A 23,895-nucleotide genomic window follows, 5' to 3' on the forward strand; every position below is an offset into this window, starting at 1 on the left:
CTCCGTTCGGATGATGGAGCCCCCCGGCACGGCAAGAGGAAAAAAAGGGCAGGACCGACCAAATGATCGGCCAAATCATGGGCTCGGGCAGCGGCGCAAACGCTGTGACCTGTGAGGAGGTCATCACTCAACAGTTTTGCTGTAGGAATGGTTTAGAAATGGAATGACTCCCGGATAGTTTAACTGATTTTTGTGGAACTCCAAATGAATCCTGATATAGTAGGGGGAAAAAAAGATCGTTGTAAGTTAACCAGATTATTACCTGTGACTTCATATATGATTGATACCAATAATGCCAATAACTCTGTTGCTTCTCACTAATCCCGCACATTCATCCACAGTCGATTTTCTTCCCTCACCGTAGCTCGGATTCCTGCAGAATTGCCGAAATGACCATTAATTAAAACTTCACTGGCATGATCACAGGCCACTGTACGCGTGACGGTTTCCACTCGACAGCGCCGCGGCAAACGGCATCGAGTAGTGTGTACGGTGTACCGCTGCTACTCTGACGGTCTGACGCATGATCCGATCCAAACAGTGCCGTATACATACAAGATAAGGCCTTGTTTAGTTCCAAAAAAATTTTGCAAAATTTTTCAGATTTCTTGTCACATCGAATCTTTAAACGCATGCATGGAGTATTAAATATAGATAAAAATAAAAACTAATTGCACAGTTTGGTCGGAATTGACGAGACGAATCTTTTAAGCCTAGTTAGTCTATGATTGGACAATTTTGTCAAATACAAACGAAAGTGCTACAGTGTCGATTTTCCAAAAAAATTGCCTAAAGAAAAGAATTCTAGAGTTAAGAAAACAATAATAAATACTAAAAAGTTGTAAAAGGAAAGGTCCCAACTGCCCTCCGTTTGCGTGAGGAGGCAGGCAAGAGGAGCAGTGCACTGGCAGCCTGGCACTGTAGCGGCTGCACGTACCACGCCATCAGCAGCTCACCGTCCCGGCATCAGCCGCTGAATCCGGGCAATCAATCGCGCATTCCCCTCAAATCCTCCCCGGCCCGCGGCCTGCTCGGCTTCTCCTTTCACCGCGCGCTGTGGGCCGGCATTGCCTAGTAGACGCGTAGACTACCCCCTCACAAGCAGAGGCCGCGCCCTGGTCTGCCTCGTGCCTTCATAAATACGACCCCGCCCTTCGCCATTCCCAGTCGCGCCTCCCACCGCTCCACTCCCTGTGCCGCCGCTGCTGTTGCCACTCGCCTGCCTGGTGCGCTGCACTGACTCTGACAGCACTCAGGGAGAGAGATGGCGGCGATGCCGGCGCTCCTGCTGCTGCTGGTGGCCGCGGCGATGATGCTCTCCCCAGCGTCCGCCCGCATTCCCGGCGTGTACGGCGGCGGCGGCTGGCAGAGCGCGCACGCCACGTTCTACGGCGGCAGTGACGCCTCGGGCACCATGGGTACGTTCCTTGGTCCTTGCTGTGCTCGTCGTCGATATCGTTCTCATTCTCATCCTCATGAACGAGAAAGAAACGGGGAAAAAATGGCTAACTGAAAGAAACGTGTGCCGTTTCACGGCGGCGGTCGGTCTTGCAGGCGGCGCGTGCGGCTATGGCAACCTGTACAGCCAGGGGTACGGCGTGAACAACGCGGCGCTGAGCACGGCGCTGTTCAACGAGGGTCTGAGCTGCGGCGCGTGCTTCGAGCTCAAGTGCGAGAACCAGCCCGGGTGGCGGTGGTGCCGCCCCGGGAGCCCCTCCATCCTGGTGACGGCCACCAACTTCTGCCCGCCAAACTACGCGCTCCCCTCCGACGACGGCGGCTGGTGCAACCCGCCACGCCCGCACTTCGACCTCGCCATGCCCATGTTCCTCCACATCGCCGAGTACCGCGCCGGCATCGTCCCCGTCTCCTACCGCCGGTACGACGACGCCTCCCTGCCCTGCATCCTCTCTTCAGCGTTGCGTTTCTTTGGCCGTGCTCGTCGTCGTTGGGGACGGTGCCGGTAGTAGTAAACGACATGCTCCTTGGTTGGAGCACCGGGGATTTTGACGCCTTTGTCCCTCCCTCCACTGGCCGTTTCGTCTGCAGAGCGAGAGCAGAGATTCCTCGCTCTGCCCACGCGTCTTTTGAGGCGTAGTGGGGCTACTACTCTGCTCCTCGACGCTGTGCCGCTGTAGCTGTGTCCTGTGGGCTGTGGCTGCCTGGCTGGGAAAAGAAAAAAAAACCGTGACGCGTTCCGTCTCACAGGCTCACGCAGGGCAGCCCGGCACACAACCACCATCCACCAACGCCAACCCGTTTCGATTCGTCACCTCCGTTGGCTGGTTCCTTTGCCGATGGATAGATCGATCTGGCTGGCGGCACGGACCTGCACGGCTTGGCGATTCATTTCGCGTCGTTTCGATCACGGCGCGGGCTGGCAAGTACTACTTTCCCCAATGGCGGGCTGGGGATGGGGCACCGGATCCGGGCGTAAAAGCCGCAACGCGAAATTCTGCGGCAGTACGTGATAAATCCAAGGCGATTTGGTACAGAACTAGAGGAAAATTGTGTTTTTCTGCGTCCATGCGAGTCCATGCTCGTCTCCATTGGCAGTTCTTGGTACAGTTTGGTGGTACTAGAGTTTGAGCTTTTTTGACAACGAGCTAAGGCCTTGTACGTCCACCCAAAAATGCAAAATTTTTCAAGATTTCCCGTCACATCGAATCTTTAGACGCATGCATGTAGTATTAAATATAGACGAAAATAAAAACTAATTGCACAGTTTGGTCGAAATTGTCGAGACGAATTTTTTGAGTCTAGTTAGGCCATAGTTGAACAATAATTACCGCAAACAAATTAAAGTGCTACATTGTCACGAAATATTTTCGTTCGGGAAGTAAACAAGGCCATTGAGCAGCGTGCACACACGCAACACAGGCATGGTTGCGAGCGAGGCCGTTCCGGCAGGTCACATGGGACGGAAGCCGGACGGACGGACCGGCGTCCGGTGCTACTAGTAGTAGTAGACTAGTAGTGTAGCACTAGTACTACTGCTGACGAAAAGAAACGGAAGGCTGCTTTCTTGACATTCTATTTGGGTCTAATCTGCCATCTCTACAGTTGTGGTTGTTTTTGTTGTGTCTAGCATCCGGCCTTGTTTAGTTTCCGATTTCCCTACTCTAGCACTTTAGTTTTTATTTGACAAATATTATCCAATCATAAACTAACTAGAATTAAAAGATTCGTCTCGTCATTTACAGACAAACTGTGTAATTAGTTTTTGTTTTCGTCTATATTTAATGCTTCATGCATCTGCCGTAAGATTCGATGTGACGGGGAATCTTGAAAACTCAGGCCTTGTTTCACCTTAAAAACCAAAAACTTTTCAAGATTTCCCGTCACATCGAATCTTACGTCACATGCATGAGACACTAAATATAGACGAAAATAAAAACTAATTACACAATTTACCTGTACATCGCGAGATGAATCTTTTAAGTTTAGTTACTCCATGATTGGATAATGTTTGTCATAAACAAACAAAAGTGCTACAGTTCAAAAAACCAAAAAAAATTCGGAACTTTAAACAAAGTATAAAAAAAATGCCTGCGTGCGTAGTGTGGAGCACTCTTTTCAGAAAGACGACCACCCGGGTCATCGGCCACAGGGAAAGGCCCAGAGAAGCCTCCAAAAAACACCCAAGGTAGCAGTAGTAGGAACAGTAGACGACACACTGGTACTGGTAGCATCACAGGCTTTGACCTTTTTCACTTTTGCCGCCGGGGGGTACACACCGCACAGCCTCCGGGACTTTTGCGGCTCTCCCCGTCCACGCCTGACGCTTCACATCTCTAATGACCCCAGGGCCCATACCCTCACCGGCCTGCCTACCACTACACCCCTGAAAATGGCCCGTTTGCCCTTCGTTCCTCCGTGCCCCGGTCCCCGCGTGACCTGTAAAGCCCAGGGGCCATTCCGTCCTTCCGTCCTGCAGCTCCGCCATTACCGCGTGAAGCCGCGGTGGTCCTAGCACTGCACTCGCTGCACCTCCTGGCCGCGGTGTCTGTCCTGCCCTTTCTTTTTTCCACTACAGCAGCAAGAACAACTCGCTTGCCATTTCCCGTTCTGCCCCTGTGTAACCAGTAAAGTACTGCTGCTCGTAGTACAGGCTTACCTGCTGTCTGCTGATTGATGAGCACCAAAATCTAACGATGCTGTAAAAAAAGTATTTACTTGGAGGAGTAGTACTTAGCATTCATACAAAATAACCCCTTGTTTAGATTGGAGATTAAAATTTTTGGGTGTCACATCGGATATGTTGGAAAGATGTCGGAAGGAAAATAAAAAAACAAATTACATAGTTCGTCAGGAAACTGCAATACAAATCTATTAAGCATAATTAATGTATCATTAGCACATGTAGGTTACTGTAGCATTTAAGGCTAATCATAGAGTAACTAGACTTAAAAGACTCGTCTCGCGATTTTCAACCAAACTGTGTAATTAGTTTATTTTTTTTATATACATTTAATGTTACATGCATGTGTCTAAAGATTCGATGGGATGGATGAAAAAATTTTGGGTGGGAACTAAACAGGGCCTAAAAAGAAAATGTGCTAACCATGATTTGTTTCTCGCTGCAGGGTGCCATGCCGGAAGTCAGGCGGCGTGCGGTTCACCATCAACGGCTTCCGGTACTTCAACCTGGTGCTGATCACGAACGTGGCCGGCGCGGGTGACATCGTGCGCGCGAGCGTGAAGGCGTCCAGCACCGGGTGGCTGACCATGTCCCGGAACTGGGGCCAGAACTGGCAGTCCAACGCCATCCTCGTCGGCCAGGCGCTCTCCTTCCGCGTCACCGGCAGCGATCGCCGCACCTCCACATCCTGGAACGCCGCCCCGCGCAACTGGCAGTTCGGCCAGACCTTCGAGGGCAAGAACTTCAGGGTCTGATGAGGTCATGTCAAATTCCACCGCGAGTGAGAAAGAAGAAGCCAAGAAGGTCTTCTTCTTATACATAATTATTACTACTAAGTATACCTAGTGATTAAGAGCGTGTTAGGGTGGGAATGTCCGTGAATGCCCCTTTAAGGCCACCACGTCTTCTCGCCTTAATTCGATGTCCAAGCTAAGTCCTCTGAAAAAAAGGAGTTTTTGCTTCTGAACATGGGGGGCAAAAGGGTCGGTTAGGGTATATTGCTGTCTAGCTGGTCCCTTAGTACTCGACTACTCCATTAGTGTGTGGTTATGGATCATGTTTTGGCTTGGGCCTTTGGGGAGGTGATGGACTTCTGTCGAAACTAAAGAGTGGCTGAAGTGGCTGCCAAGCTGCAGCTCAAAATTGGGGGGCGGTGAGCGTAGCCCGCAGCTGCTCGTCTTGTCCTTCCGTCCCGTGTCTTTCTCCATGAAGTGGCTAGCCTTTGTTATCTCATTATTATCATGGACCTGATTTTCATTGCCAGTAAGTAAGGTGATTGAACGTGTAAGAAAGTTTCTTTTCTTGCTGCTCTCGCTTGTCTCGCTGTGATGCTTCGTTGTTGTCTCACCGTGATGCTTTGTTAACAAAAAAAACTCGAAAACCTACGCGATATCCGAATGATGACGACCGCGATGATTGATTCGTGCGGCTCCTTTGCGTGAATGCTGGCGAGGGCTCCTTCCTCCGGTCGTGCTGAGGCCTTGTTTAGTTTACTCTGAAAACTAAAAACTTTTAAAGATTAATTTTACAGTTTGTCTGTAAACTACGAAATGAATCTTTTGAACTTAGTTAGTCTATAATTAGATAATATTTGTTAAATAAAAAACAAAAATGCTACACTGCCGAAATCAAGGCCCGAGATGAAAATTCGTGAAAGGGATAAAGCAGAAAGCGAAAGCGCGCCGCGGGCACCGGGCAATGGCCTTCCGCTTTGGGGATGGCCACGGTCGGTTCAGTCTTGTCTGGTTGCTCGAGTTCGGACGCCACGGTCGCGTTCGTGACCGTGATGGCGCCACCGACCAGCCGTGTTGGGGACATGGCATGGCTCAGCGCCTCAGCGGCATGATGATGCTCTGCTACCGGTGTGGCTTTGGTGAGTTCATCGCGAGATTGGCGCTGGTTACGCGTCGACGTCGCCGAGGCCGGAGGGAGCCAAATGCGACTCCCACTCCTCCGTGAGAGTCCGTGACAGCCAGGTGAGGTGCGGTTGCTGTCATCAGGCGATGCGGTGCGGTGGGGCCGAGATCAGCGGCGTGAGAGGGAGGGAACGGAGATGGCAATGGCCGGCAAGCTCAGCAGCTGGGACTGCCAGTGCCATCCACATCCACTCCGATGCCCATCGCAACGGCCCTCACGCCGGAGATCTCGATCGGCAAAGCGCACGCCTGTCAACATCATGTCACGGATACATCATATCATATCCCGGCTGCACAAACAGTCAACAGCACTAAGATATGGGCGCGACACATTGATGCCTACGTACTGAACAAATAGCCATAACCTGGAACAAATGCAGCCGATTCAGGTTAAAGATTCGGAACATGCAAATGCAGCCGGCAACAAAGACGATCGGTTGAGGTTAACAACTCGGAACATGAGCTCTCTCTTGATGCCATGGGTTTCGACATACAGATCCAGTCAAGCTGAAACCGAGCAGCTCACGATAAAAACGAAAAGACTTGTTACCAAAAGACTGATTACCCTCATTATACACAGACCAGAGCATATTCACAAGCTACAGTCTAGCTAACGACCTGACCAAGTTTAATGCTTTTCCTTGCTAACGAGAATGGGCCAATGGTTTTGGATTTGGACCAACAGTCTCCTTTGTGCCTGCCAGGCTTCTCCGGCGAGGATTGCGAGTGCTCTTGCTAGCAGTCACAGCAGCAGGTGCCTGTTTGGTTCCAGCCTTGGGTTCTTGAAGCTTCTCAGCTTCACTGGAGTCTTGGACCTCTTGTAGAATAGTGACCACATCATCCATAGTCGGCCTCATCTTAGCTTCGTAGGATAGGCATTCAAGAGCAAGGGCAGCAATTGATTGCGCACTGTTGAGATTGTATTGACCTTCCAGCCTGGTATCCAGAATGCGGAATATCTTGCGCTTATGTGCGAGGTAAGGTCGAGCCCACTCCACAAGATTGTGCTCACCCTGGGGGCGGTTCTTGTCAATGGCACGGCGGCCTGACAGCATCTCCAGAAGCACTACTCCAAAGCTATAGATGTCGCTCTTTGTAGTTAGGTGACCTGAAAGTGTAGCATTGTTCAAAGAAAGGGATCCATATCACATAAAGATGAGCTGTTCATATAAGGCTACCGAAATAAAATGTCGTTCTTTGCCTACAAGACATAATCACAACATTTTCGCACCAAAGCTAGGAGTGCAGTAATTTGAATTCATAAAATGGCATCTAAGCCATGCAATGATTGAGCTGTTCATATAAGGCTACCGAAATAAAATGTCGTTCTTTGCCTACAAGACATAATCACAACATTTTCGCACCAAAGCTAGGAGTGCAGTAATTTGAATTCATAAAATGGCATCTAAGCCATGCAATGATTGAGCTGTTCATACAAGGCTACCGAAATAAAATGGTGCTCTCTGTCTACAAGACAAGCACAACATTTTCGCACCAAAGCCCGAAGTGCTGTAATTCGAATTCATAAAATGAAATCTAAGCCATGTCACACAACTGTTTATGATATATTTAGAAGACCATGAAAATAAGCACCAACATCCATGGCCCTCTTTTTCAACCCCACTCCACTAATGCATTGCACTAAAACTTCTTTCAAGAATGCAACTTAACTACTCAACTCGATATAGCATATGATACACCAAAAAATGGAATTTCCATCCAGGGAACCAATTATACCATTTTTAAGGAGTCTAGGATCTATATCGAATGTGTCATTTAATGTACACCATTAGCTAGGTTTTTATCACAAAATGCAGTTTTTAGACCAGGGCAAACAAATCTACAGAAATTTGGAGGGGAAACACAGAGCTGCACTTCAAATGTTACCTGTTGAAAGATACTCAGGAGCTGCATAACCGTATGTTCCCATAACTCTTGTGGACACATGGCTCTTCTCACCAACAGGACCATCCTTAGCCAATCCAAAATCAGAAAGCTTCGCAGAATAATCCTGCATATTAATTCAATGTACCTCTTTCTGTGGAGCAAACAAATGTTGAAATAAAGTATCCTGCATTACAGATTCACTTTCACTTACTGTGTCAAGGAGGATGTTGGAAGTCTTAAAATCTCGGTAAATAACTTTTGCCTCTGCACTATGAAGGTAAGCCAGTCCTTTTGCTGCTCCAAGTGCAACCTTCATTCTAAGGTTCCATGACAGAGGTTGGAAGTATGAGCCTCCTACATCAAGGATTCATAGAGCAATTAATAAATCAGAAGACATACTACCATAGTGATATTATAATATGAACAAACAATAAGAGATCAGTAACACAAGGTCCTGGGTAACTTACTCCTAAACAGATGATTTTCCAAGCTCCCACGGGGCATGAACTCGTATACTAGCAGTCGGTGCTCATCCTCTACGCAGTATCCAATCAGCTTGACAAGGTTGGGATGACAGAACTGACCTAGGTAATTAACTTCCGCCTATGAACGGAATACTTATCTATGTTAGTAACCAAAGCCAGCACAGAGAGGTGGGATACAAGAGAAATTTTCAAACACACATGAACAATCGTGGATTCACAGGGCAATAGCATAAAATAGAATAGCATTATACTCACCAACCATTCTCGGTGCCCTTGCAAACCCTCAGGGTTGAGTTTTTTCACAGCAACAGCAATTCCAGTGCCAGGCCTGCAAGGCGATAATGTGTTTTCATCGATCCATCCTTTATAGACAGATCCAAACCCTCCTTCACCTAGAACACTATCAGGACGGAAATTCCTTGTGGCTGCCTTGAGATTATTGAAGGTGAAGACCTTAACATTGGCTGATTGCAGGATTTCACATTCAGTCTTGGCACTTGTTGGCATGGAAGCTGAAGAGGCTCGACTACTACAGCCGCTAAGCCTACTCCCATCCTTACCACCACTCTTCGAGAACATTCCTGCAGATCATGCATTAAGTAAAGATTCTACTTAAGGAAGGGTACAAGAAAACACCGAACAAAAGCCTCATATTGTTCCAATGGTGAACAAGATTGTGATGATATATCTGAGGCCCATATAAATAACAACCATCACTATCCAGAAGGGACATCCACTTAAGCATATATTTTAATAGGAAAGTAGCACCATACAATATAATGAACTGTATATTGAAAATCATTGCCCGGCCATATCTAAAGATTGATACGAGAACCTACAGACAGCTATAGGCAGTAATAATTGCTGTCTTTGGCAAAAATTTCTAGCACCAGTGGGTTGATTGATGTCGAAGAATCAGCTCCAGAAACCAATTTTCCTAGAGGATCCTAAAACATTTGTAGTGCAAGAGCAACCGATGTAGGCATATGATAATGCAGTAAACATACATGCCTTTTATCAGGAAAAACAATATAAGTCGGCATTAACGCAACTGTGACTAACCGCTCAAAACATTTGATCAATAGGTCATAGGAACCGACTATCGGATGTGAACTGGTTGACATTACTAGCTTTGTTATGACACTATCAAAATACATCAAGGTAGAACTTTGGTGTTTTTCCTAATTTTGTATCAACACCGTACATTGAGCAAGTAAATAAAAAATATAATAACAACAGGAAACAATTAGTGAACTCCTAAAATATTTTCCCCCTTTGTTCGTGTGATATATTTCACAAGAGGAAAATGTGAATAGCGAAGCTCCACGCTCAACAGTATAAGCATGCCAAATAGTGGCCATCTGGGGTACACAGTACACACACAATGCTACAAGAAAAGTCATACTAGTTATAACTCTACCACAGTACTGGTCCTGCTTCGATCCTATATCACCTAGGTCAAAAACAGAATCCAGGGTGGTTGGAACTACACATGCAGGTGGACCATCAACACAAAGCATTATCTAATAAGGTAGTGATAAGACTTCTTGCAGTAAAGTCAACCTCATGTCACTTACTAATGTCATCTCAGGAGGCCAAGTGCTACTGAGAGGATAACAAAAGAACCACTGCACATGTCCCATCCACTACCATACGAAATAAGGTAATACCTATCATCTAATAAAGGCTAAGCTCTTTTTGCACAAGTGCAGAATCACCTACAAAGTACAACGCCTCAGGATCGAAGCTCGCTTTAGAAAAAAAAAAAAAAACCACTCTAAAGCGAATGCGATGGCTCACTTCTAGCTCCTTGGACACATTGAGGTTGGCAAGACAGCTGAAACGTTGGAATCATCTAACAGAACAAGACCCACCGGAACAGCCCAATCAGCCTAAGTGCCTAACCAACAAGCAAGAGTACATAACCACAGTATGCCATTGCCTACTTGATTCGATGACAGTTCCCCCCTCTGTTCTGTTGCTAGGAAACTTATCTAATCAAATCGCCCCAAAACGCATCACGCAGATGAGCAAAAATCATTCCGCAAAAGATCAACGAACCGGAATTCTCACATCCCCAAAGCCCTCCGCCTGATCGGAGAGCGCAACTAGCAAGCACGGATCGCCCAAACCCCTCCTGGAATCGCCCCATGAACTAACGGTACCAAGCAACGGCTAGGAGAAGGACGGACGAACCTGAGGTGCCAGGGTGAGGGCTCCCATCCTTGATCCGCGCGCCCCAGCAGCAGCAGTTCCCCATTTCCGCGTGCTCGGTGCTCCCCCCCGCCGCACCGCCGGAGCGAAGCGCGGCAGCGAGAGCGGGTGCCCCACCAACCAATCGGATCAAACGAGCCGCGTCGCTGGCACCGGGCACGCACCGGAGGCGCCCGGCGATCCGCCGGGGGGCTAGGGTTTTGGGACGGGAGCTGCGAAGCGGGTGGACGGAAAACAGCAGGAGAGTGTGTGAGTATATAGAGAGGGGGTGGAGGGAGGTGGCGTGGTGGAGCGCGTGAGAGGCTGCCGCTTTGGGGAGGGAGTGTGCCGAACAAGCGAGGGAGGGAGAGGAGCGTGAGACAGTTAATGGCGGGCAAGGGAGGCGTGTGTTAACGGGGCAAGGCGCCGCGGGTTCCGCCTGCGCTCCAGGGAAAAAGCCTGGGAAGTTGGTGCGAGGCAGTGAGGCACGGTACAGGGTGGGACGCTGTCGCGTGGGCCCCACTTTAGGGACCGCTGATGTTACCGTTTCACCTCCGGGGTTAACGGATGAGTGTTTTACGGTCTCAAACAGAGCGTGCTGGTAGGTTCGGCCCACGGCCCGGGAAATTGGGTGCTGGGGTTGTTGGGCTTAGTTAAACCTGGTTCCGGATGAAAACGATAAATGGCTCCTTAGTTATAGCCCACAAAGTCTCTAACTGCTGTAGTGTAGGGATTATTACAAATTTGTGATGTTGGAGAGAGATCTTGTAAGAAAAGATAGCTTAGGACTACCTAAAGATTGAATTTCCTGAGGATTCTTTCTTTATAAAGGAAATAGATTTTGATAATCCATTCATTTGATATATGTTGTGAATATTAATATATTTTTAAATCACCCTAGGGTTAGAATTGTGGGATACATATTTCATAAAAGCACCAATTCTTCTATCTTTCAATAATCATAATAGTACGACCGCTAAAACAATATAGAAAATCAATTCATCTCTCTTTCTTTGCGTGCAAGTTCCTATGATGTAATCCAGTTGTCCATTAGCGTAGTGTGTATTTTGGATAGAAAAAAAATCATATTTTATAACTTTTGATTGTTAATTAATTAAATCTTTATCTTTATCTATATCTTATGTGTCTATACCCATATATATCTATATCTATCTATCCATATCTATATCTTTTATAAACACAAAACCCATTATATTTTTATCTCAATGTACAAGTTATCCACGTCATCTTCCACTAACCATCCACAACATTTCCCATTAAATGCCACACCATCCCTACTAACTTTCAACACTTTCTATATAAACATGCAAGTCATCAACGTCATCTCCCACTAACCATCCATATAGTTTTTTTTGCTAAATGTTATGTCGTCCTGCTAATTTTTATTTTCTTAATGCAACCAATCCATGTCACATCACTAAGTGTAATTACTATTTTTATAATATATATATATATATATATATATATATATATATAAGAGGGTATCTTTCTAGTTATATGTTTCTAGTTATATGTATGTTCCTTGTGCAATAGATATTGGATAGGATGTTGTTTTTGAAAAAAAAAATGATAATATGATGGAAGAGAAATCATTTTTCAAAATTTACTTTTAGTGACTTTCACATTCTAAAATATGCCTTGCATTGCTCGATGGAGGAAAAGATTACTAAGAACTATTGAACTAGTAAGTTTTCTAATTAGAAATCGAGGATCAAAACTTTTGAATCCAGAGTTCAAGATCTTGCATTTCATTAGGCTACATCAGAAGGAGATCGACAATGAAACCTTAGCCCTCAAATTTACTACATTTCTTTGTGAAACAATTGTTTTTAATGTTGGAGCTATCATTGGAAGCTCCATTGTGTGCACGGATGAAAGAAATTGATTATATGGATAGAGAGGATGAATAGTCTAATTATTAGGGTGTTTAGTTTATGAAATGAGGTAGTCCATCGTCACCCCACTCCTTAGATTTCTTTTTGTCAAATGGTATGAGCCGATGCATCATTACCTCATTCTTCATATGCTTATAGTTAGTACTAGTATGAGGAACGAAGACATTCTATTAAAATCTGAGGAATACACTTTAGATGCATTATCTCATCTATAATAGATTGATTCTCTAAGCCAAACACTCTAAAAACTCTTAAACATAAAACTAGACAAAGAGGTTATACACAAAGGAGGCCTAATAAAGCTACCAGTAGCTAATGTCTTTGCAAGTATAGGGTGATCAACACATGTACAATCTACTATCAAGATATGAACTGCACTATGTCACTATCATGGTAAAGGCAAACTTCATATGATGAAAAGCCTAATATGTCTACACTATGAATTGAAAGAGCATAATGTAAAGTAAGAGAAGAAAATACGCAAGATATATCCATAAAGTTTTGCGAGTTATCAGTCACCTATGGCCATGTTGAGGTCAGTCCAAGGATCACCACTCCTTTTTATTGAATCACCTATGTTTTGGTGATTTTTTGTCAAACCTTTACAAATGGCTAACTACAATTGTTTTCCCAAGGGATGACCAAAGTCTTTAGCACCGTGTTAGTATTTTTTAAACATTTTGTCAAATGCTCCACAAGGCCACTCGATCCTAATGCATATGCAATGTTATCTCACCAAGTGACATTAGCAACTTGTTTGTCCTCTGTATAGTATGATTATCAATTCTAACAACCCGACTATTTCACTTCTCTAATCACCTTTTATGGCCGATGAAAAATAAAGATCTATATTTGTATATTATACCTTTGCCTTGGACTTGTCTTTCATCCTTTCCACTTCTTAGCGTCCATCACACTTCCATTTATTCACTTGTTGAGCTGCTGCATCACAAGCTTCATGCCATATCCTCTTTCACGGGCTCATGTAATTTAACCTTGGTTTATGGAGTAAGCTTTATACTTTTTATATTATATATGAAATCATTAGTCCACAGATATTGTTATTTAATTATCATAACTCAAACATATATTTCAATCTCTTCCTAACAACCTTACATAGATACGCAAAAAAAATACTAAGAACTACTAAATTGGTAAATTTTTTAATTAGAAATTGATGGTGTTAAGTGACTGACATGTTGGTCAAAGGTAAATAAGTGTGTATTTAGTTATCACCGTAGATGGTGTTAAGTGACTGACATGTCACAACCTTTTTTTGGTTTTGATTGCACCTCAAGCGAGCCAAAAGAAAGCACCGTGTCGTCTCTATGTGTTTTTTCAATAATTTATTTGCCAAAAGTTTAACGCTGCATTTCATCATACATGCCAAAAGAAAGCCTACAAGCATGCATGTTTGCAACATACACAGAAGAATATGACATACAATAGCATAAAAAGGAACATATTTATTGCAACATACACAGTGTAGAGAACACTAAGGCTATTTAGAATGTAAGAATCATGCAAAAAATAAGAAAATATTCAAGCGACTCTTTATATCCTTTCTAGTTGATAGGGATAAAGATTGTAAACAAATACCTTCCAACAATTTATTTAGTTACATCTCTAAATATAACGATATCTATTTTAATTCTTTTGCTAGCAATTTTAGACTGCGCATAATATATAAAGAAGTTATTGGGAGATAGAAAGATATAGAAAATAATTTTTATTTAAATGATTCTTCTCATGATGTTTTAAAAAGTGAGTTTAAAAGTAACTCTTGGAGATGCTTTAGTATAAAAAATTTGAAAGAATTGCAGAATTAAAAAAAGGCAAAAATGTCTTGTTTAACAGTATTAAAAAATTTTATGTGTTTCAAACATGGCCTAAAACAAGTGCAAATGCCAAATGTGGAACCTAGCCGGGCCGGCAGCGTAACCCTGCCTTCGGCGCGTGCAGATCTCCCCAACTCCCGGACCCACGCGAAGAGCAGTGGGTGGACTCGGCACCGGCCGTCGGGACTCGGGACCGCGACGATGGCCGCCGCCTGGCCTCTCTCCGCCGTCGCCGGTCTTCTCCCGGCCTCCCTCTCGCTGACCCTGCTCCTCGCCACCCTCGTACCGCCCTCCCCTTTGCGCCCCCCCCCCCCCCCCCCCCCCCCAAAACCCTGTTCTTTCGCCCCTGCTCCGTCCTCCTCAACGGGGCGCTCACGCCATGTCTCCCTCTCGTGCGCAGGTGTCCATCCTGGTGCTGGGCGCGGCGGCCGTCTTCTTCGAGCATATCCGCAAGATCGGATGCATGCACTCGTAAGTCAGCTTCCGTGTCCCCGTCTCATCCTCTTTGTTTCTCCTGCGATCTGCGCGCCGTGTTGACTGCTGCTATGTTCTGGATCTCGGCCGCAGGCTGGAGAGGTCCGCCGTCTCGGACGCCTTCTTCGAGGACCCCAACTCGCTCAAGAAGGTAGTGTACTGATTGCTCTTTCTATGTCGGTCCCGTGCTGCAGCATGGTGTGCACGCTAGGTGTTTGATGATTTGCTTGTCTGAACTGACTGTTATATAGGTTCCCTGTCCGTCGGTTTTTGATCCTCCTGAGAAATATATTTCGTTGATAGTTCCTGCCTACAACGAGGAGCATCGACTCCCCGAGGCTCTTAGAGAAACACTCAAGTAAGGCATTTGCTACTCCTGTTGCTCAATGCTATATTTATCTTGAACTTTGAACTGTGCATTGCAATCTATACTGGTAATTTCCTTAGCAGCTAGTGTTAATTGTTATATTGATCGCCTCATTGTTTTCTCCCTTTTAATAGCTACTTGAAGCGGCGATCAACTGCTGACAAGTCCTTTTCCTACGAGGTATGTGGAAATGTAGCATGTTAATTGGCAATTTGCAATCCTCTTTGCAGCTTGCAGGGCGCAGGCAAACTTGAGCATTTTAGTGCAGAGCTTTTTGTTTATTGAAAACCTGTATTAACCTAGCTAATTTTGGAATTTAACCGATTCTGTCAAGGTCTTGATTGTTGATGATGGTAGCACTGACCGAACCTCCAAAGTTGCTTTCGGTTTTGTAAAGCAACACAAGATTGATAATGTTAGAGTTCTTCTACTTGGAAGAAATCATGGGAAAGGTGAAGCTGTACGAAAAGTGAGCGTTGAAATCCCTGGATATCCCTTAGGGCTTAGGTGTCAAATAAAAACTAATTGGTGCTTTCCTTTTTGTTTTTGTGGAAGCATGGTCTATCAGGGAATGCTACATTCACGTGGTGAACTATTACTCATGCTTGATGCTGATGGTGCAACTAAAGTGACTGATTTGGAAAAGCTTGAAGCTCAGGTCTGTCTCAGTCATAAGCTAAATCGAACATCAAGTTTTGAAGAGTTAATTGGGTTGGTATTGAAAGAGTTTTTTTTTTGGAACTCCATTTTTTGCTCTTAGGTTCATGCATTGGCTAAGAAAGCTAAGTCCAGGCTTGAAACATCTACTAGTTCATCTCAGAATCTATCTGATGTCGAAATTGCTGTTTTTGGTTCCCGAGCTCATCTAGAGAAGCAGGCTCTTGCCACAGTAATTCTCTTTACTGCCCATTACCCTCAGTCTTTTGGTTTTCTTTCCTAGTTACTAAGTTTTCACCTTGTCTTTTTCTCATTCTTATCCTGCCTTATTGCAGAGGAAATGGTATAGAAATTTTCTTATGAAAGGTTTCCATTTGGTAGTTTTGTTGACTGCTGGTCCTGGAATCAAAGATACACAGGTATTCTGTTTCAACCATATGAGTTCTAATAAACAAGCACCATTGAAACTTCATGTGTTCTTTTTAATGACAATGAGAATGTTCACGGTCTCATTTGTCGTTACCAATTGAGTTCTAATAAACAAGCGCCATTGAAACTTCATGTGTTTTTTTAATGACAATGACAATGTTCACGGTCTCATTTGTCGTTACCAATTCTAGTGTGGGTTTAAGATGTTCACACGAGCAGCTGCAAGGAAGCTTTTCACAAACATCAGATTGAAGAGGTACTTTTTTTCCTGTTCTCTTCTTTTTCTTCTTCTTTGAAGTCCAGTGATGCTGTTTACCAAATCTTCTTTCTAGGCACGTTGTGTGGATGGTTATTACAACTTTCCTTTCTTTGCATGGGGCAGGTGGTGTTTTGATGTTGAGCTTGTATACCTGTGCAAGTGCCTCAGGATCCCAATGGTAGAAGTATCTGTTAATTGGACCGAGATACCTGGTTCCAAAGTGCGCATGACAAGCATCATTCACATGGTATTCGAGCTCCTGCTGATCAAAGTAGGTTATGGACTGGGGATATGGAAAATCTACTCGTAGATCTTGACATCCTATGCTGACTAGTTTCCGCAACTTAGTTTACAATCACTGTAGCCTATACAGAACTTAGTCCATCGCCGGCAAATCCATTTGGAGGAATACGTACAATTTTGCAAGATTTTCAAATCAGGAGAATCAATTCACATGTACCCTAGTGTTTTACTGTACAATTTTCCGAGGATTTTCAAATCAAGAGAATCAATTCACATGTACCCTAGTGTTTGATCATAGAGATGTCGCAAGATATAGGCCAAATTTGTTGTCCCAGCTGATGAACTCTCTCCTTTTACTGATTTATTATACAAGAAACTCAAATTGTGTCTGGCGTTGATTATCACAGAAGAGGGCTAAACTTGTTACTAGCAGTGCAGGACTGAATCTGCTATGCTGATTTGTTTTTTATGACGTGATCTTGACAAGCAACAAGCATTCATTACATGATTTTTTTTTTCAAAAGTAAATCTGCCCCAAAAAATCTCTTATCAAACTTCTGAGTCATCGGAGTCACTTTCGATACCAGTTGCCATCGCGCATTGCAACTTATGAAATGGTGCAGGGCGTCAAAAGTTCAAAACCGCACTGCCCCGCGCCTGGCGGCCATGCACTCGGCCAAATGCTGCCGCCGCTTCCCCACCGCACCGGCCTGGTGCCACCCGCCGTCTGCGGCGCGGGCTGCGGAGCAGCACTGCCTCCACCTTCTAGAGCGCTCCTCCGCGCCGGCCGCCGTCCTGCAATCCCTCGCCTTCCTCCTCAAGTCCGGCCTCCACGCCAACCCGCTCGTCCTCACCAGGCTCTTCGCGTCCTCTGCCGCCGCGGCGCCGGCGCTGCTCGAGCCCCTCGTCGCCGCGCTACTCAGGCCCTCCGTCCCCATCGACGCGTTCCTCGTCAACACTCTCATCCGCGCGCACGCCGCCTCCCCGCTCCCTTCCGCCCGCCTCCGCGCCGCCGCCTTCTTCCCGCTCATGCTCCGGAGCGCCGTGTTGCCGAACAAATTCACCTTCCCCTTCCTCCTCAAGGCGTGCGCCGCGCTCCCGGGATTCCCGGGCGTTGGGCTCCAGGCGCACGCCGCCGCTCTCAAGTTCGGGTTCGCCACCGATCAGTATGTTTCCAATACTCTCATACACATGTACTCCTGCTTCGGCGGTGAGTTCCTGGGGGACGCGCGGAATGTGTTCGACAGAATGGACAAATCGAGCGTAGTTACTTGGAGCGCGATGATCGGCGGGTATGTGCGTGGGGGGCTGTCGAGCGATGCAGTTGGGCTGTTCAGGGAAATGCAGGCCAGTGGGGTGCGGCCAGATGAGGTCACAGTGATTGGTGTTCTGGCAGCAGCTGCAGATTTGGGAGCACTCGAGCTTGCTCGGTGGGTTGGGAGGTTTGTAGAGAGAGAGGGGATTGGGAAATCTGTGACGCTGTGCAATGCGCTCATTGACGCGCTCGCCAAGTGCGGTGATGTGGATGGGGCTGTGGCAGTGTTCCAGGGGATGGAGGAGCGGACTGTTGTGTCTTGGACCTCAGTGATTGATGCACTTGCAATGGAGGGTCGTGGGAAGGAGGCTGTGGCAGTGTTCGAGGCAATGAAGACTGCTGGTGTGCGGCCTGATGATGTTGTGTTCATTGGGGTGCTCACTGCGTGTAGCCATGCTGGAATGGTTGATGAAGGTTATGGCTACTTTGATTCAATGAAGATGGAATATGGCATTGATCCTAAGATCGAGCATTATGGCTGCATGGTTGACATGTTTGGTCGTGCGGGCATGGTCGAGCGGGCAATGGAGTTTATTCATACGATGCCCATGAAACCAAACCCAATAATATGGCGGACACTTGTTGCTGCATGCCGTGCCCATGGCAGGCTTGAGCTTGGGGAAAGCATCACAAGGAACCTTTTAAACGAGTACCCGGCTCATGAGGCCAATTATGTTATGCTCTCCAATGTCTACGCGCTGACACAGAGGTGGAAGGAGAAATCAGAGATTAGGAGGGAGATGAGCAAGAGAGGAATCAAGAAGGTGCCAGGTTGCAGCCTTGTTGAGCTTGATGGGGAGGTTCATGAATTCATAGCTGGAGATGAGTCGCACCCGCAATGGAAAGAGATATACATGATGGTAGAGGAGATGGCAAGAGAGCTAAAGCATGTTGGCCACATCTCAGCTACATCAGAGGTTCTCCTTGACCTTGATGAGGAGGATAAGGAGGGTGCACTTCAGTGGCACAGCGAGAAGCTGGCGATTGCATTTGTGCTACTGAGGACTCCTCCTGGTACACAGGTCCGTGTGGTTAAGAATCTCCGGGTATGCTCGGATTGTCATGCAGCAATAAAGTGCATTTCACTGGTTTATAACCGGGAGATCATAGTGCGTGATCGCAGCCGGTTCCATCGCTTCAAGAATGGCTCCTGCTCGTGCAACGATTTCTGGTGATGCAATTGTTTTTCACCAGGTTATCCTATTTCTGACTGTCCATTTACGAGGGCATCTCAGAAGATGATGGTAATGATAATTTATTTCAAGGGAGCTTCTGCAAATCATTCAAGGTTCGTCCATTCATTTGAAATATCAAAGCTTTCAGTAGCCAATAGTTTTGAAGCTTGTTCATGGATATTGGAAGCTGTGTTGAAGCGCATACCTTTTATTTTTTTTAGATATTTCATTTTGCATACGGAGTCTTATTGATTGATACATATTAGTGAAGATTGCTTGTAGGAGCACATTGTATGTGCAACTATACGTTTCTCAATTCGCTCTATGATCTTTGTCTTCACTGCTCTAAGCCTTTCCTCGACATCTCATTCTCCATTTCTTCATTCTTCCTTGCTGATAAATGGATGTTTCTCCAAATTTCTTATCTGTCTTTTCTCATGGTTTTACTGGCTCCTGCCAATTCCCTGGACCTTTCCATGCCTCTTGCTCGTCATTAGCTCCTCACTGGGGTAGGCAGAGGGGGGATGGGGAGGCAAAGGCCGAGGCAACTAGTAAGTCCGTCTCACCAACCTCATGATTTTAGGTCACATTTGTACCTGTGCGCTGCACTCTCCTTTGTTGACATCCAGTATGCATCAAAGAGAGAACTTCTTCCACTGTATAGGAGCTTTCTTTTTCAGACTCAACTTTACAGAACACATTTGACATCCAGTGTGCCCTGGGCCTTTTGCTTTGATCTCTTATGGCTCTCTACCAAAACCTCCCGCTCAACCAATCTTATGAATTTTTTTTCTGTATCAGATGATAGATCATCTGACCTCTCATTGCACTGTGCAACTTCTCCACATCTTTGTAGATTGAGAACAGTCAGGGGCAGACCTAGGGCCTGGTGACCCTGGTCCCTTGCATGGGCTCCTCTCCTGTTAATCTCTTAGGGCCCAGTACATGACCCATTTGCTGAGGATGCTTATCTGGGGCTGGGAGCGGCATGCCACGGGATCACAGATGCATCTCCTGGGCTCCTTCGTCTTCCTGGGTCTGCTACTGAGAACATTACCTTGTAATGTTGCGGCACCTCACCACATCTGACAGCACAGTACTACTAAAGCAGAAGGGATCAGATGTGCTGCTTAACTGCTGCCTGCTGCTCATAGCAGATTTATGGGATTCTTCTGTGCAACCAGCCAACCAATATCATACTGTAGGATCTTGATAAGCAGCGTCATCTCCCGGCTTGTCAACTGTTGGTTGCTTGATTAACTTTTTCATCTCCATAGAGAACAAGCTTCTTATTAGGTATTCAATCCTAAAATAGAAGTAGAAGCAGCATTCCCTGCTAATAGCTCAAAGTAATCATTCAAAGTTATTAACAGACTGAGTTGTTTATGTTGGACCTCTATTTATGACTAGAAGAGGTTATATTGCATTTAAAATTTATAAAGCGATTGAGTTGAAATACAAACATAATGAGAATTTGCAGGACAATTAAGTGGAATATCTCAGCTGGCACAGCATATCATTTGTTTCATTGTTTGTATTATCTGTTGCCTGTTGGCCAAAAGGATGTCAAAAGTAGATTTGTATTGTCTTATAGACTTGCTGTTGGTATGCCTAAAGTTTGGATCGTCTGGTCTGTTGTAGTCAGGAGATTTAACCTTCTGTCATAAATAGGTAGATTCAAATATTCCTAAGCTACTGTTGCATCACCTTTCCCCAATGCCAAGCAACAGAGTCCCATTTCAAGCATTGCACTTCGGTATTAGGGAACAGAATGTTTGTAAGGGGGTACTTATACAACCTTCTTGACCGTTATGCAGGAATGATGTCAGACTGTCAGCTACATCACTGGAAGGATATTTCCTACAGAATATATTTCTGTTGATGCATCCACACTTCAGCATGGTGCCAACATGTGCTTGGGAAAAAAGGGCTTGGTGAAGGCGCCGGCCATTGGTTAGAAATGAAATGGTAGGAGAATTACACTTCTGTCAGAAATATTTTGGAAAATAGGGGAGCCACAGCGTTGTGGATTGAACTTAATGGTACATATCAGCTCACTTCACTGGAAGATAGACAGACAGACTTTGGTGTGGCAACAAGTTCCTGCCTACTTACTGCACATTGATTTGGCTTAATATGGGAAAAGATCAAAGTCACTTAGGCAGACGAAATGAAATTAAACCTGTTGAAACGTATCAAGTCCCTAGCTAAGCTCTGGATGGTATGAACAAAGCTGCAAAGCTCATCTGATCCAAGATTTGGCTTTGACAGTGCTACCGTTGCCTTGTTGCCTCACTACCGGCCCTGAGGACGTATTTGCAAGATGTGTGTGTCCGCACATATTTGCAGGTCAGTACATATTTATCTTCAATTTGCACTGGTCCATTTATGGTGATGGTGCCATGGGTTATCCTGTATCGGAAACTTGTTCCAAGAATACTTCCACGGTAACTCAGGTGCTGATTCAGTGGATGGCGACATGGGAGGGCATGAGATTGATCCGAGAAGATGCTTTCTACAAGCAGAAGATAGAGTTTTTGGACAAGCTGGGCACCAGGCGGAAGGAATGTCCGGACCATTGTGTTTTACAAAGAGAAGGCTAGAGAAGGATCGGACAAGACAATCACGTTGCAATTTGTTATCATGTCTGGTGCTAACGATTTTTTTTTCAGTGTATCAGCGGTGATAAGCTCTGGTTTGCATAGTTGGTGTCACCCTTGGGTAGGTACTATGATAAAAAAAGCTGCCATTCATTGTTATAGAGTAACTTTGCATCCGCAAAACTTTGTTGCAAGAGGGGAAATAAACAAAAAGACAGCAACAACTCTCCACCTGCGGTCTGGGGACGAGCAAAACTCCCCCACCCAACTCAACTCGCTGGGTGACTTAGGAGCAAAACATCTCCCCTGAACAATGATCAAACAAATACTCTTAGGCCTTGTTTACTTCCACCCAAAACCCCTAAATTTTTTAAGATTCCCCGTGATATCGAATCTTTAGACGCATGCATGGAGTATTAAATATAGACGAAAATAAAAACTAATTGCACAGTTTAGTCGGAATTGACGAGACGAATCTTTTGAATCTAGTTAGTTCATAATTAGACAATAATTACCACAAACAAATAAAAGTGCTACAGTGTCGTGAAATTTTTTCTTTCCGCAACTAAACAAGGCCTTATACTCTCTGATCAATCATTGCATACTTAGGGCGTTAACCAAACACTCTCTTGGAATTCACAAGGATCCAAGGACTCCTCTTTCCTAGGGCAATAGGTGCACCAAAGCGGCAAAACACGGCTCGCCCTTCACCTGCGTCCACCATCGCACCGCGCGCACGAAACTGTAAAGTTCACCGTCTTCTTCCAGGGCACCACCACCGGCCTCGTGGATGACGTCCGAGCCGGGACGCAGAGTTTGGAGCACGGCCTTGCCTCTCTCCACGGCCTCCCGGATGACGGACGCCCATTCCGCCAACCACTCCAAGCCTCCCATGTCTCTGTTGTCCATGCAGCGAATGTAACACTCCGTGGCCAACAGCGTCATTTGAAGACTTCCAGCGAGCATCCTCGCTTCCCTTTCCCGATCCTCCCATGCCTCATCAGCCGCCGCCGACGCCAGCTGCGTGGTCTCCGTCTCCGACGAGGTCGCCGCCTTCCTTGAACCATCGGGCTGGTCTTCCTCCATCCACTTCCTTTTTACTTTGAGTTGCATGCACTCTGCAGCATTCATCACCAGTCTCGGTGGGCGCGTCGGGGCGGATCGGCGTCGTCGCTTCGGCGAGACCTCGAGCTGCAGCGTCAACAGGAACTGTGTCATGTCAGGAGAGAGCCGCTCCATCTTCTCCAGCGCGCCGTCCAGCTTCTTCATGTCCTCGTCGGTGGAGAAGAGCCTCCTCGTGACGTCGCGCACCCGCTGCGCCATGCCAGACAGAGCGCTCCTCGTGAAGTACAAGGCGCCGGCGGGTTGCTGCTGGCCGGGCGCGCTCGCGCTCGCGCTCGTTGACGCCGCCGCCGCCTCGCCGCCGTCCTCCCTGGCTCGGCGCTGGAAATCGTGGACGACCGCGCCGGCCTCCGCGGCGGACTCCCTCAGCCTGTCGCGCCACTCCAGCAGCGAGGAGCTCTTGATGGCGTGCTTCTCCGACACCTGGATCACGCTGCGGAGCTTGAGCACGAGCGTCTCCAGCCGCTGCAGCTTCTCGTCCGTGGCCGCCGGGCGGGACCCGGACCGCAGCTTCCGGATCACCGTTGTGAGTGCCCTGTCGGCGATCCCGGCGATCACCGCGGTCGCCACGGCACCGGCCGCTTGCTTTGCCATCGCGTGCCTGTGTGTTCGTGTTGGATGAGCATCGAGCATGCAGGTGCAGAGCTTGCTTGTAACGAAGATGGGAATTGACGCCCACACAAAGCGACGCATTTTTAAAGAAAATAATCTGAACTTGGAGTCACATTGCTTCTAACGCCATGTTTTGTCTGAGCAGTGAGCACTAATAACAGAGAGAGAGAGAAAAAGGCAAGCGCCTGCTTATGCCTTGTTTAGTTCCAAAATTTTTTACAAAACAGGTACTGTAGCACTTTCGTTTGTTTGTGACAAATATTGTC

The 23,895-nt window shown here is 46.3% G+C and overlaps 4 protein-coding genes across 5 annotated transcripts; 3 read left to right on the plus strand and 1 right to left on the minus strand.

Moving 5' to 3' along the window:
- LOC8057359 (expansin-A7) lies at window positions 1,096-5,450 on the plus strand. The gene is made up of 3 exons (XM_002463578.2): window positions 1,096-1,418; window positions 1,555-1,879; window positions 4,587-5,450. Exons 1-3 carry the CDS (start codon window positions 1,265-1,267, stop codon window positions 4,894-4,896), a joined length of 789 nt encoding a protein of 262 aa, XP_002463623.1. The 5' UTR covers window positions 1,096-1,264; the 3' UTR covers window positions 4,897-5,450.
- On the minus strand, window positions 6,424-11,027 carry LOC8057041 (probable serine/threonine-protein kinase PBL10). The gene is made up of 6 exons (XM_002466141.2): window positions 10,626-11,027; window positions 8,685-9,010; window positions 8,412-8,547; window positions 8,156-8,298; window positions 7,945-8,068; window positions 6,424-7,165 (listed from the first exon to the last, which is right to left on the minus strand). The coding sequence occupies exons 1-6, from the start codon at window positions 10,687-10,689 to the stop codon at window positions 6,702-6,704; spliced, it is 1,257 nt and encodes a 418-aa protein (XP_002466186.1). The 5' UTR covers window positions 10,690-11,027; the 3' UTR covers window positions 6,424-6,701.
- Window positions 14,476-17,127, plus strand: LOC110431840 (dolichyl-phosphate beta-glucosyltransferase). Its single transcript, XM_021451517.1, has 11 exons — window positions 14,476-14,658; window positions 14,777-14,847; window positions 14,944-15,001; window positions 15,102-15,208; window positions 15,352-15,397; window positions 15,552-15,686; window positions 15,786-15,875; window positions 15,978-16,106; window positions 16,210-16,293; window positions 16,495-16,559; window positions 16,686-17,127. The coding sequence occupies exons 1-11, from the start codon at window positions 14,578-14,580 to the stop codon at window positions 16,870-16,872; spliced, it is 1,053 nt and encodes a 350-aa protein (XP_021307192.1). The 5' UTR covers window positions 14,476-14,577; the 3' UTR covers window positions 16,873-17,127.
- Window positions 17,347-22,116, plus strand: LOC8057360 (pentatricopeptide repeat-containing protein At4g21065). 2 transcript variants are annotated; one of them, XM_021451516.1, is made up of 3 exons: window positions 17,347-19,408; window positions 21,113-21,644; window positions 21,752-22,116. In XM_021451516.1, the coding sequence occupies exon 1, from the start codon at window positions 17,415-17,417 to the stop codon at window positions 19,293-19,295; it is 1,881 nt and encodes a 626-aa protein (XP_021307191.1). In that variant the 5' UTR covers window positions 17,347-17,414; the 3' UTR covers window positions 19,296-19,408; window positions 21,113-21,644; window positions 21,752-22,116. The 2 variants fall into 2 exon arrangements, with proteins under 2 accessions (XP_021307191.1, XP_002463624.2); XM_002463579.2 differs by having other exon boundaries at window positions 21,113-22,116.

This window comes from Sorghum bicolor, chromosome 1 (genome assembly GCF_000003195.3).
Source record: "Sorghum bicolor cultivar BTx623 chromosome 1, Sorghum_bicolor_NCBIv3, whole genome shotgun sequence".
NCBI lineage: Eukaryota > Viridiplantae > Streptophyta > Magnoliopsida > Poales > Poaceae > Sorghum > Sorghum bicolor.

Coding starts and splice junctions, on each gene's coding strand:
- LOC8057359 (XM_002463578.2), top strand. CDS start 1,265: ATGGCGGCGATGCCGGCGCTCCTGCTGCTGCTGGTGGCCGCGGCGATG. Junction 1,419..1,554: donor TGACGCCTCGGGCACCATGG/GTACGTTCCTTG, acceptor TCGGTCTTGCAG/GCGGCGCGTGCGGCTATGGC. Junction 1,880..4,586: donor GTCCCCGTCTCCTACCGCCG/GTACGACGACGC, acceptor TTCTCGCTGCAG/GGTGCCATGCCGGAAGTCAG.
- LOC8057360 (XM_002463579.2), top strand. CDS start 17,415: ATGAAATGGTGCAGGGCGTCAAAAGTTCAAAACCGCACTGCCCCGCGC.
- LOC110431840 (XM_021451517.1), top strand. CDS start 14,578: ATGGCCGCCGCCTGGCCTCTCTCCGCCGTCGCCGGTCTTCTCCCGGCC. Junction 14,848..14,943: donor AAGATCGGATGCATGCACTC/GTAAGTCAGCTT, acceptor TCTCGGCCGCAG/GCTGGAGAGGTCCGCCGTCT. Junction 15,687..15,785: donor AAGGTGAAGCTGTACGAAAA/GTGAGCGTTGAA, acceptor ATGGTCTATCAG/GGAATGCTACATTCACGTGG.
- LOC8057041 (XM_002466141.2), bottom strand. CDS start 10,689: ATGGGGAACTGCTGCTGCTGGGGCGCGCGGATCAAGGATGGGAGCCCT. Junction 8,548..8,684: donor AAGGGCACCGAGAATGGTTG/GTGAGTATAATG, acceptor TTCCGTTCATAG/GCGGAAGTTAATTACCTAGG. Junction 8,299..8,411: donor GGAAAATCATCTGTTTAGGA/GTAAGTTACCCA, acceptor TCCTTGATGTAG/GAGGCTCATACTTCCAACCT.